Genomic DNA, 13,152 nt, shown 5'->3' with positions numbered 1-13,152 from the left:
TTTATCTTCCACAGTCCATGCCCAAAAGTTATGATCAGTAGAATTATCAACATAGAAATTAAAATATTGTGATTCTCATATTGATGGCCCTGCTTGTTCTGTGGGAATTTATGGTATTTTCAGCTTAGTAGTTCTTTTCAGGCCCTTTGAAGACGTGAAAGGCCAACACTGAACTGCTCTGTTTGTAGTGCAATTGCTTTTTCCTAACAAACAATTGGTAGACTGATACTTTTGAGAGAGGGAAAAAAAAAGAGAACTGAAAGTGCTTTTGATGTTTATGTGACCTCTAATACCATCCTGAATTTGTTTCTTGAACTGATATTTGGCACCCTTTCCTTTGTACATTATGTCTGGTTGTCCCTCCCAATAATCATCCACATATTTGTATCGTTCAGGTTGCACAAAGTACCATCTTGGGTCAGACAATATATTTTTCACAATAGTAATTAAAATTACCATGTTGTTTCCAATGCCATTCAGCTGTGTGAAAAAATCCTCTAGAAAGTGTCATTACGCAGTTTTTCAAAATAGTAATAACTTAGGAAATGTTACAAACATTTCCACACCATTTCTGATATTCTAAAATTCGTAGTGTTTGAAGAGGAAGAGATTCAACCTGCTGTCCAGCCCTATAACATTGCATGCTCATACTTAAGAATGTATTTATTTATTGACATTGACAGGCAATCTTGGATGCCTCCACCAGTTTCGAGCTGTAAGACCACCACGGATACAGTGGAAACCAAAGAGTAAGTACTGATGATATCTTGTTTTTTTGGATTTTTTTTTTTTGCAATTCTAGGCTTGAGCTGATTTCAGGAGTGAGCATACAAGGCAATTCTTTGAGGAACTGAGTTTGCTGAATAAGATGGTATAGGAAGAGAGAAGATCCCACGTCTAAATACTTGTTGGCGCTTTTAGCAGCTTGATGCCCAGCATTAACTGAGCACATTTGAATATGTGAGGTGCTGGCAGCTTGAGATTTCATCAGTGCCAAAATGAAAGAAGGCAAGGGACAGAACTAAGGTGCTGAACTCCTAATTTTCTATGATACTTGTTAGCTTTCTTCTTGTTTTTGATTTGGACTACTCTAGTAGTAGAAATCCACCAGAAAATCCACTACAGAGTGTTTAACCATAGGTGAACAGAAATCTATTTGGCATGACAGCCAGGAGCTAATTTGGGCTCCTTTTACTTGTCAGTATGGACATAACTTCAAAATCTGCTTAGTTAGTTTTCAGTAAGGTGTCCAAGAAATAGTTTAGAAAAAAAATCTCCAGTTACAATTACTTCCAGATGAATGTTTAATGTTTATCTCTAAAATTGTAATTGCTTATTGGCAGATCAGAGAGGGAATAGACAATAGTTCTTACTCTCATCTAAAAGCAGAATATGAATGGTTTAAAACGTTCATGAATGAACTTTCATGATATTCTTTGCTTAGGTCCCCTACTGGGTGCAGCAAGGCCCTGTGCTTCCCAAGTCTCAATCAGGGCAGCCTCCTACATGAGTCTCATGTATATCATTGATCAAAATTAGACAAAACAAAAAGGAATGGATACATTGTTGTGCTAGGTAGGATTCCCTGGTTGGTCGCGGCCTAGGAAATCTCTGCCACTGAAGGACTTTAAGAAATACAGTAGACCAACATTAGGTAATGTTGATTCCGCCTTGAGATAGACGTTTTGTCTAGATGAGATCCTTTGAGCCCCATTTTCTACATTTTCAAGTTGTATTTTAAGAGGGGTCATACTATATTGCTTCCATGGAACTCTTGCTCCTTCAGTTAGCCCTGCTTTTCTCTCTCCTTTCCATCCTATTTTCCTTTCACTACGCATTCAGGACCAGCCTTTGCTTTTTTGCATTCAGGAGAGAGAGAAACCTTTCTGTCTTCCGCTTTAGCTGGGTACTATTCCAAAAGGAACAAAGCTACTGCTCTCAGTTATGCTTAGCCTCACCTTCTTGAACCGAGGTATGCTTGAGAAAGACTTGTTTTTTGGAGGGCTTAATTGATAAAGTTAAATGCAGAAATTGTAATTTTCAGAGATTACTTTTGTTCAGATTTTCATAGAAACAGCAGAAGTTATACATCTTACACTAGCATTTGACTTCCCACTCACCAACACTTTATTTCAGGCCTAAATTTCAGAGGTGCTGCAAAATACTGGTAAACATTTTCTTTTCGAGCAAAACTGAGTAGTTTATTCCCTATTTTTGGAAATTCCTGAAATACGATTTCTAATATTAAAAAAAAAAAAAAGCTAAAAAAATTCAAAACACCCAGGAGAGAAATACTTCAGCACTGTTAAAGCTTGATGAAGTTGATTGATTGAGCTGAGTCCTTTGGTAAAGGTCTTATAGCAGAGTGTTCCAGGCCACCTTAATTATAGGTTTTTTTGAAAAATTCTAATAGTCTGTTTATTAGTATTAGTTTATGCTTTTACATATATAATTATATATTTGGCTGTTAGTGAATTACTTGTAGATGTCTGAATATATTAACTTACCAAAATACTGCAAGACTGTGGAGCTATCCAATAGTTAAGGCAAGAAAGATAACATCACAGATTGTCTTCAAAACTGGACTGAACTGGGTCATGGAAGGACTATGCTGTCCCCACCCACATGGATCATTCTTTCTATCTGACATACTCTTGATTTTATAGGTAATCGAAGGAGCAATAACAAAAAGTTTGAAAGCTTTTAAAAATTTCACACAAATTGTAGGCTTGAGTCTTGAAACTAGCTTTTCAAATCTGATTTAAAAAAAAAATCTTTATCATGGCAGTAGCCATCCTGTGCAATTTCAGCTGATTTGGTCTTGGTTTCACCAAGTTATTTGAGGGACAAAGAAATAAGCTTTTACTGTAATTATAATCGTACCCTTCTGCTGACTTCTGCATTTTCATCATTCTTCTTGACATTCCTGGACTTTATTCTAGATACTAAATGCATATGTTTTTTTTCTCGCACAGAGAGATATTTGCAAAGAAATCTCTGTTTTATACAGGCCACCCTGGGTCCCACCAAGTTCAGTGACCACAACTTATTCATTTGAAGTTTACTGTAGAGGCATTTTTCCTATACTCTAGCATACTTTCTCTCCAGCTATTCTACTTACTGCAGAATACAAACATATCCTTGTAATATCTATATGTATAGTATAGTATGTATGTATAGTATGTATATGTATGTATCTATAGTACTTTTATGAGATATATTATTATTAAAGTATTTTCCTATTTGATAAGCTTCCAGATAGAAACACAGATACAGTATTTTTATTACTGTCCATCTGTTTAGTGAAGATTTAGAATGACTCAGCACCCAAGAGAAAGATTGCTCCTGGATACTGGAAGTTTATTTTATTTTAAGTCAGTACTTACTAGATATTTTCTTGTATGTTGACTGTGATGAATTTATCTGGCTTCATTTCAGTATCTCATTAGGGATATGGTAATTTTGAAAGCCTAGGTTGAAGGCTCTGTATGACACCTTCCCGGCTCCCTGCAAGATGCTGGGATTCCTGTGTCATTCTCTTCATTAATTACCAAATTACTCCTCTACTCTGAGCATAGGGATGACCAAAATAGGGGCTTTTTTTTTTTTATTAAGCTTTCCTGACCCTTGCATTACTGGGGCATCTATCAACAGTGATGTCACCAAGGGTACTTGGTTAAACAGTGATGAGGTTTTAATGATTAGTTTGTTTATCCTTGAGAAGTCCAGTGCGGATATAAGAGCTATTTGAAGTTTTGAATATTAGTATAACTAATAATAGCCAACAAAGGATACACTTTTATTTGCCTGAAGTGTGTTTCAGGAGATAAAGTGCCAAGTATAGATGCTAATAACCATAGTTTGAAAAGGTCACCATCAGTCTTAAAGACAGCTAAAGCAAAGAGCTATGTCTTTTCCTCACATATAAGAGCAGCTGATTATCCTGAAGTCTTCAGGAAGGGAGTTTTGTGAGCATGGATCATCTACTGAGAAAGATTTTTTTTTTCCCCCCTCTCGATTTGTTATTTATTTACTTGTTCTGGTTCTGAGGCCTGATTCTAGACTGCTTTATTCAAGCATGACAGGTAAACTTCTGTAGTGCCTTGTCTCAGTGCCCTGCAGATTAAGGACACTTTACAGAACTCTTGAAAGAAATTGCTTTTGAAGCTAAGAATATAAACAGTTCACTCTAGTTGCACTTTTTGGTTGTGAATTGAGTGCTGAAGACCACACATCATTGATCAGAGTTTTTTACTGGACAATGATTAACTGAAGAATGATTGTCTTCATAACGTATAAGGAATATGATTAGAATTAAACATTATGTTATTTTTGGTTATACAAGTTATGTTCATTTATATCTACGTTAAGCAATAAAGAAAAACTTACAGTCTTGGAAGCAAGGAAAAGAAAAATTAATTGCTACTTTATTGATCTGAAATCTTGGAAAGCGCTTTGATTTTTAGCATTTTGGTACCTTATTTCTGAAATATTTTCTCTTTCTGCAGGACCACTTCTGAAAATTCAGAGGCTCCCACAATGTATGTCTTACGTACTTTGCTTGTTAGTAGCTTTAGAAATACAACACAGCCATGCATAAACCTTAAATATTATTTTACATTTATTTATAATACAAAAAGTGCATAATTTATCTGGGGTTTTTCCTTGAACAGTCCATCTCATAGAAGCACATGAAGGAGACATTCTAGGTTTTAGGTGTAATTAATATCATATAGCTTAACACATATCACTGTATATTTTTACACATTGAAAAAACAACTGTAACTGCTTAACAAATGTAAAAATGTTTCACAATTTTAATTCCATATCTTATTGCTATATAGCATACATCTACTGCAAATATTCCTTTATACGAAACTGGTATTCTAGGGAGGAGACAGTGAATGAAAAAAAGAGTGAGTGACCAAAGGAAGGAGAAAGTGGTAAATTAAAAAGCTGTATATATGTGAAGGCTTGTAATATAAGGCATAAACATGAACTGAATTAATGTAAAGTACTGCTAAACTGATTTGAGTGTCCGTGTGAAAGGTTCCTCTAATTTTAGAAAATAAGTTTATAAACTTAATTAATTTAATATACGTCTCACATGGCCTAAATTAGAAAATGATTGCTTAACCAACCTGCAATTTCATAATTAAGAGAGCTGCAAAACTTGTCATGGTATTATTGCTATCCTAACAGGGAGATTGTCTCGTGGAGCGTATACTCATTTCCAACCGTATTGGCCACCTTCTTCCTTTCTCATGATTTAAAAGTATTCCTGTAGTGACAGAACTGAATGTTCACATGAATAAGCAATGATAGGAAAGTGTTTCAGAGGTTTTTTTTTTAGCTGTCTTTTAATATGATGGAAGTTAAGAGCAGGTGTAGAACACTGTGAGCAGCTAGTAATTTGTGGCTCAGTGGGGAAAAAAAAAAAAACCCAAACCATTCTTAAATCTATAGGTTTTGCTGCATTTTTATTATCTTTAACCACTGCTACATAAAAAATGACCTGACCTCTCAAAACCTTCTGCGCATACCTAACTCTGTCTCAATGCGTAGTTGTATTGACTTCAGTGGGAACATTTATAGGAATAAAATAATTCAAAACTGTAAATGTTACATAAGTATATAAATATAACAGAAGAATGTCACTTTGCTACTTATTTATTATAGCTATTATGTCTAAGGGTGGTGCAGTATCATCTTAATATCACAAGTTTTTCCATGAGCAGAGCTAATATTTCCTATTTTTTCAGGATTTATATTCTCCACCTCTTAATTACTTTCTAGAATACCCCAATCCCATCTCCATGTGCTCCCCTGTAGCATGTCTCTATTTCTTCCCTCCTCTCAGATCTTACTCATGTCCTAAGCTTTCACACTTCCACCACTTTCCAATCCCTCACCATAATCCTTAAATAACACTTACAGTATCTTTGGCTCCCTCTCACCTCGCTGAATTACTGCCTGAGCAAGAGGCAGCTTGTATTATGCCTGGATAGAGCAATGGATCTATGTACAGCTCACTGGCTGGCTGGTGAAAACATGCTAATTGGCAAGAAGTTATGCCAGATAGAACATGTAACAGCTGAACTTACGATGAAATTCCAAATTTAAGACTTTCCCCTTTATTGGGCCACTGATTTTCATGGCAGTTGTGGAACCTAATATGCTGAAGGTTTCTAATCCTTTTGCTTGCTGTTAGCCAGTGGATTAAAAATAATAACGGCAGGAGACTAACAAATATATGTCAGAGAGACAAAAGTGTGCACAAATCTCATTTCCTTAGGAAACTAGGACAAAAAAAAACCCTGTTTTTTTTAGCCTGTTCACACAGTATCCTTCGTAAGGGACAATCAGATCCCATCTTTGGAAATTCTTTTATTGCTGAAATCATCTGAAGCAGTAAAGGAACTCCACTTTGTTACTATAACACTACCAGTAAAACAGCCAGTCTTGGAATACCAGCTATTCAAAAAGCTCAGTGGATGCAGTAATCTAGCACAATGAAGCATTATGGAGCTCTTTAGATACACATTTAAAGGGAAAAAAATGTAGGAAAACGTTTCTAAAAAAATTCGAACACATTGTGGTTCCATTTGTAAGAAATAAAATAAAAGCTACAATGATAACCTATTTAAATGATATCATGTATATCTGTGTATCTTCCTGTGCGTTAAGCATATTTTCATTGTTTTTCTTGCAGGACTGCCTTTTCATCGGAACAGGTGACCCCTCAGAAATCAAAGACTGACATGGTTAATCAAGCTATAGCAAGGTAACATAAGCAGACATAATCAAAATGATGTTACTGTATGCAAAAAATGTGATTTTTAAATACTAGATTTATTTGATTTCCGTGTAGCTTGTATGACAGTATGACACAGTATGAGATAGATGCAGCATTTATCTAGCCCTGCCTGTTGGCCTGGAAGCACAAACTGAGTCATTGGCTTGCTGAGTTATCTCAGATATTTCTTTTTTTTTTTTCTTTCGGTATATCTAGCCTGCATCCTATGAGCAGTATCCAGATACTTTCTGCAAATGAGTGGAAGCAGACTAATAGCAGTAGTAAGGGTTATATACTATATTTTCTTTGTGCTTCAGTTTTCCAGTCAATAAATTGTGGGAAAGGGAGTTATCTACACATTGCTACATATGTAAAAAGTTCCTTTTGCGCATAGGACTGCAGGAAATAAATAGGAAAAAAACCATGTTTCATGTGACAAAATTAGTGCATTTAAACAGATGGGCTTGTTCTTGTGGTGTGAGTTAGACAGCATGTGTAATAATGTACCTTGGAAAGTGTACAGAATTCAGTGAAAGCTACTGGTGGAAAGTGACACAGAAATGATGATTATTGAAGTTCCAGCAAATTGTAAGGTCTTATACTAATGGAAATGGTAAGGTTTTCAAAACAATCTGTAATATCCACGCACCAAATTTGACTTTATGACCCTGAACAGAACAAAATGCCAGAACATGCAATAAAAAAGTGAATGAATTAGAAATAGATAATTCTAGATATGCACTGAGAACTATAGCAGTTCATTTTTACAGTTTTTAATTGGAAATATTAAAAGGTGCAGATATTAAAAACAATTTATATTAGCTAATTTTATTTCACTTGATTCACAAAGTATAACTTTCTGAGGTCTGGAGCCACAGTTTATACCACTTTGAGTGTATTACTTTGAGTCCCTGCCCGCCCCACCCCACCCCCAGTGCCCCCACTACAAAAAATTAGTACAAAATAATAAAGAAAAAAACATCCAAAAGATATCTAACAGTGCAATCCCTTGGAAAGAAGCAATGCTTAAATGGAACTATGGAATGCTTCAAAGTTTCAACATTTTCCTGTCAACAAATCTGAGAGATCTTAGAGAATTACATACGGTAATTTATTAACTAGGGAAGTCACAGCCGTTCTTCACTCATAGAGGCTTATTAAAGTCTTATTTAATCAGTTCACGTTCAGCATCCCCCAGTGGCTCTTATTAGCATATCAAGCTTTGTATACCAGTTTCTCCATTGGTGGAAAGCTATAGAAATGATGTCTGACTGGTCTACAAGTTACTATGGTAACGTTACATTACAGTTATCTGTGTCAGTGTGTAAACTCTAAGTAGCCTGTAATGTTAGTGAGCAAAATTCAGTCCCCTACTCTTGCTGATTCCTTTACACTTGGCTCATACCTCAGATGTCATCCATCTGCTACTGAGGTGTCAGTTTCACAGAACTACAAATTTTGCTAAATTTACGCTAACCAAAAATGCATTAAGCAGCTGTCATCAGAAATGACTTTCTTCTGCTAAAGATGCCATATAAATATTATATTTCTGGCAAGAAAGATTGTGTCACACAATGAAAGTTAAGAGCTACATGAAAAATATTTCTAGTAACTGCTGTTTATTAGAACAATATTTTATCTTATGTGAAATCATTTAATTTTAAGTACTTTTACTTAGAATTGAATGATTTTCAAGTAATGCTTTTTAAAGCCATACTTACTTGATTATTTGTCTTGAGTAGGGATATCTACTATTATTTGTCTACTGGTAGGGATGTTAAAGGTATTGTGAATTAATTCCATCATAAAATAAATGGAGAATGGCAACTGGTCCTTTGCCAAAGTGCTCAGTAGTACAAGGAAAATCTTTTGGAAGGGGTTTACCTGAAAAGGATGTCAGGTACTGTTTGTCTTTTGAGTAAAAAAAAAAGTAAGTCTCACTGTGCACTGTTCCATGAAAGATCTGCTTCTATTAGTGCAAAAAGCAATTTTTGCATTGTTTTAAATTAGAACACAGTAGATGTGGCATCTATCGTCCATATGCAGAAAAAATATATATCCATATATTCCATAAATCTATATAGAATATACTATGATATAGTTAGCATGCCAAAGGCATAATTAACATACGGACCTCCGCTTTAGATGTGATGGTAAGCAAGAACTTAATATGTTAACAGAAAGGAATCAGCATTTTGCAACTATTTAGAACATTTATAGATACCCCAGAAAAACATAAATAAGAAGTCTAGGAGCTAGTAAAAGTGAGGATAATGACTGTCTAGTGATAGTTGTCATGCGTTACTCAGACCTTAAAAAGTGATCCTCCAATCATGTCTCTTAGTGTCTTGTATATGTGGCAACATATGAACACTTCAATGAACACCTACAAAAACATTTTCCTGATTTGCACTGTGGGTCTTTTAATCATAGCTTGTGAAGTTCTTTTCATGTTTTATTTCCATTTCAGTGGAGATTCAAGGGGAGTATTTCTCACTCTGCATTTTTACATTACAGAACTGTAGCTACTATAATAATTAAGTACAGGTATTTAAAAAACTACATTAAGAACCATGTTCTGTGGGCAGTCTTGTTAAACCATTTCAAACATCCTTAGGGTATTCAACAGAGCTTTAGTCAATCTTTCATTGGTGATTATAGTTAGGAAGCAAAAGTGTGTATTTCCATGCAATGCTTTTAGACAGTGTTCACTTGTATTTGACTATGCTTTTTCTTTGTTCCTTCGTCTAGAGACCATATGCAGTATTTGGCACAGTTGGCCACATTTACCTCTGCAATAGCAAAGTTATTACCACCAAAAGATGCAGAATAGTTAGAAAGTAATATTTACAACAGTTTATAATTTGTAGAATTAATGACTCTGTATTGTATTTTGCATAGCTATATTAGAATTTGTGTTGGAAATATTTGAGAAGCTTTTGAGGTAATAGTAACAAAAGCCACATAAAAAGCTGGAAAGAGATCTTACTCAGCTCTGAAAGCATCTGTAGGGAGACTGTCTGCTACCAGTGAACGACTATAAGTCTGTGGGGGCACAGGACATAATAAAGGAGCATGCTACATAAAGGCAACTGTTTTCCATTCCAAGTATAGCAGAAAGAGGTTGAATAAAATGCTTCAGGTATCTATTTGTATGTATGTGGATGTAGATAGGCAATTTCTAGGGAATAGAATCAAGGAACTAGAATATTTTTCCAAAATAATTAGATACTATATTTCTTTAGGGGGAAATTGAGAGGTCCAAATTTCAAATCTATGTTTCAAACCACTGTTATCATCATCACTCGTTACTCAAATTCTGCATATGCCCATTTTGATCAGGAGAAAGTGGATTTCCATTATAGAGTTTGGCTGTACCTGCCTTACCTGCCAGTCATGTCCATATTCACATTATTTAACCTGAGATGGAAAATATAACTTTAAAGCTCTCTCAAGACACAATGAAATAGGAGACTTGTTGCATGTTGCTTGTTGCCGTTTCATTTTGTGGTCCCTTGAAAGTTTTGTAGTAGAGGTGGTAGCAATCGTGAATAAGGCAATTGTTGGGTTCTGGCAATGATTTGCTCTTACTCAAGACGTGTTTTCAAATGGTGATGGGCCACTTGCATGCAAATGGCACAGGTTCTGGATTGTGCGGTTATGACTGTGTCATCCTATTTCCAGCTCACTCTACACTTGCTCTATGATGTATGTGTTTTCCCTATTAGCTTTTTTCAGTTATACATTTATTTATTTAGTGAATAATGGGTCTCAGGTATGATTTACGAGCAAATGGCATATATATGAATAGTTAAATTTTATTTAGTAGTATATGAGGAAAAGTTTTTGATTATACATGACAAGATTTCTCAGACCTGTTGTAAATGAAAGTCGGGTAGTTATGAGAGATTAATGTTCTTTTTATTTTCAACATGAAAATTTTCAATATGTTTCAGTCTTTCATCATTAGTGCTGACTGTAAAATATCTGCTGCAGTTCTTGGCTCTTTAGAGTTACGAACTATAGAGTTTATATCTGTAACTATAAAGTTACAGTTCCTTGAATATTAGTACTGTAGAGGGTAATTCGCTATAATTACTCCAGTCAGATAATAGCAAATTTATATGATGCTATATATATATTTTTATTATGCTCCTTTTTAATGATATTCCTATTTGAACTGAGATATGTTGCCAGTTTTCATTTTGAAAGATCATTAAAGAACAACAAATTAATTACCTGTGCTTAAAGTACCTCTTGCAACAATGATGTTTTTCTGTGTCTATCAACTTTGAAGAGTGGAATTTAAAAAAAAAAATAAGATGCAGATTTTTCCTTTTTTTTTTAATGAGTAAATTGGTATCAGCTTGGAACTTTCCAAACCAACGGAATTAAGACCATCTCCTAAACAAACATTTGTTGATTAAAACCTTTGTTGCTCTAGAGCTGCCAAGAGTACACGGTTGAAAGAACATGTAGGCGCATTTTCAGGTATTTGCCAGTTATATGAACTCCCATTAGAAGAAAATGTTTTGCTGAGTGAAGCGAAGGCCCAGCTGATGCTCTTCTGTGGGGACTTTAGAGTTACTATCCTTTGTGGGACATTTTAGTGGAACAACCTTGAAGTTGTATCGCTTATTCCATTGCGATACAAAAGATTTCTGTGCCTGAAGTCCCTTTCCAGGCCCCCTAACTCACAGTACCCCAATTATTCTTGTATGTTTTTCTCTAGGTCGAATAGGCTGGCCGTTGCCAGGCCAGGTGGTAACAGATCCCTGCCAAGTATAGTCCCTGCCTCTGCCTAACAATAGCAGGAAGGGACGCTTCAGATTTGCTTGGCTTTGCTGCTAGTCGGCATTGTGCCTCAGGTCTTTTGTGTCCTTCTGCAGCACTTGAACAGAAGTCTCTATTTCTGTGCTTATTCCTCAGTTTCGTGTGTACTGCCTCATCCCTTCAAAACTAGGGAAATTCTGGATTTGGCCTTAGAAAAGCGCAGCTGAAAGTTTAGCTGGAACCATACCACACATAATCCTGAACAATACCTCTTTTAGGTCTGTTTTCTGTGGTGCGTTTGTAGGAAGATTGAGCTTTCCAAGATAGGCTGGTGATTTTGAAGGAGGACAAGACAACTTTAGTTCACTGTGACCTCTTAAGCAAAAGGATTTAAGCTATGATCACTGCATAGGCTGCTGCACTGTGAGAGAGAGAGATGCTGCACTGTGAAATAGCTGTTGAGCGATATATGTTTTCTTCGCCCTGCCCCCCTCTTTTTTTTTTTTTTGGTAAGTAGAGCAATGGTATCCTGGAACAATTTGGGAAAAGAACTTCATTCAGGTAAATTGTTTAACAATCAACATTCTACTGGCAAGACCTAAAACTGAATAAATGTGTGGAAGGTGTGATAATAAAGGACAATCTAAAAGTTTAGTGGCTATAGTAGACTTAAGGACATGGCAATACTCAGACGTTGTATTAGCTGTATTAGCATAGCTAAAGAGTAATTCTCCTCACTGCTGTTGGATGTACTGACAGAACTTTTTGTTTAGACTAAAAAGTGCTCCCTTCTAACCAACTAAATTATACCAGTAACAAAGCTTTAATTATGCTCCATCTGACTTAAATACTGAAATTCTCTGTAGGTCCCTTAAATTTCACCCTTTTCCTCTGTTTTTTTTCTGCTTTTGCTAACTTTATTTTAGCCGTTTCTGGCCTGAAGCCCTTCCTTATTATTATATTTAAGAAACTTCCATTGGCTTCCCTTTAAACCTCCTACTATGTTAAGGTACCCCAAATGTTTATCACAGAAGGAGGGATTAATTTCACTTCAGTCTTCTAAAAGTTAGGCATCTAGTTTAAGTGTTCTCCAGTGTCTCCAGAAGGTGCATTATTTCATCTTCAGACAGGTATCTAAAATAAGCTGGCTTAGTTGCTCTTTGGATTGTCACTCTCCGTAGACAGAGAAATACCCTAGAAAATTATCTCAGGTTGAACTAAAGCTTAGATGACCAAAATTAGAAGGCATGAATACCAAGTATTCCTGTGTGGCTTTTCCGTTGTGATATCTTCCTGATCTATCTTCAGTTTTCATAGACTATGTAACGATTTGGCAGACCTCTAAAATGTTCTAGAGGACACCTATGCCACCCAAAAGGTGTTGGAAACAAAAATTCTAAAATGAGACTGATTTAGGCATAGTCATAACTTAATGGTCAAAACTGCAGCCAGATGTGGCTTTGGCTACAATGACTATTTTATTTTGTTAGAAGAAGTAGCTTAAAAGTTTCTAGATATTTTTTCTTAATACAAATTAGTGCACTCATTGATACATTTTTGAACTTCAGCAGAAGGTAAAAAAT

The 13,152-nt window shown here is 35.5% G+C and overlaps 1 protein-coding gene across 2 annotated transcripts in view; it reads left to right on the top strand.

Annotated features, from left to right (window-relative positions):
* SCEL (sciellin) overlaps nucleotides 1–13,152 on the top strand; it is a 56,617-nt gene that overhangs the window by 19,105 nt on the left and 24,360 nt on the right. For both annotated transcript variants that reach the window (XM_068929441.1, XM_009670282.2), the window contains exons 9-11: nucleotides 684–749; nucleotides 4,509–4,541; nucleotides 6,713–6,784. In XM_068929441.1, the coding sequence (XP_068785542.1) occupies nucleotides 684–749; nucleotides 4,509–4,541; nucleotides 6,713–6,784 (171 nt within the window). The remainder of the gene's footprint in view (nucleotides 1–683; nucleotides 750–4,508; nucleotides 4,542–6,712; nucleotides 6,785–13,152) is intronic.

This window comes from Struthio camelus, chromosome 1 (genome assembly GCF_040807025.1).
Source record: "Struthio camelus isolate bStrCam1 chromosome 1, bStrCam1.hap1, whole genome shotgun sequence".
NCBI lineage: Eukaryota > Metazoa > Chordata > Aves > Struthioniformes > Struthionidae > Struthio > Struthio camelus.
The sequence above is the reverse complement of the archived record's forward strand: the minus strand, read 5'-3'. Positions and strand labels throughout refer to the sequence as shown.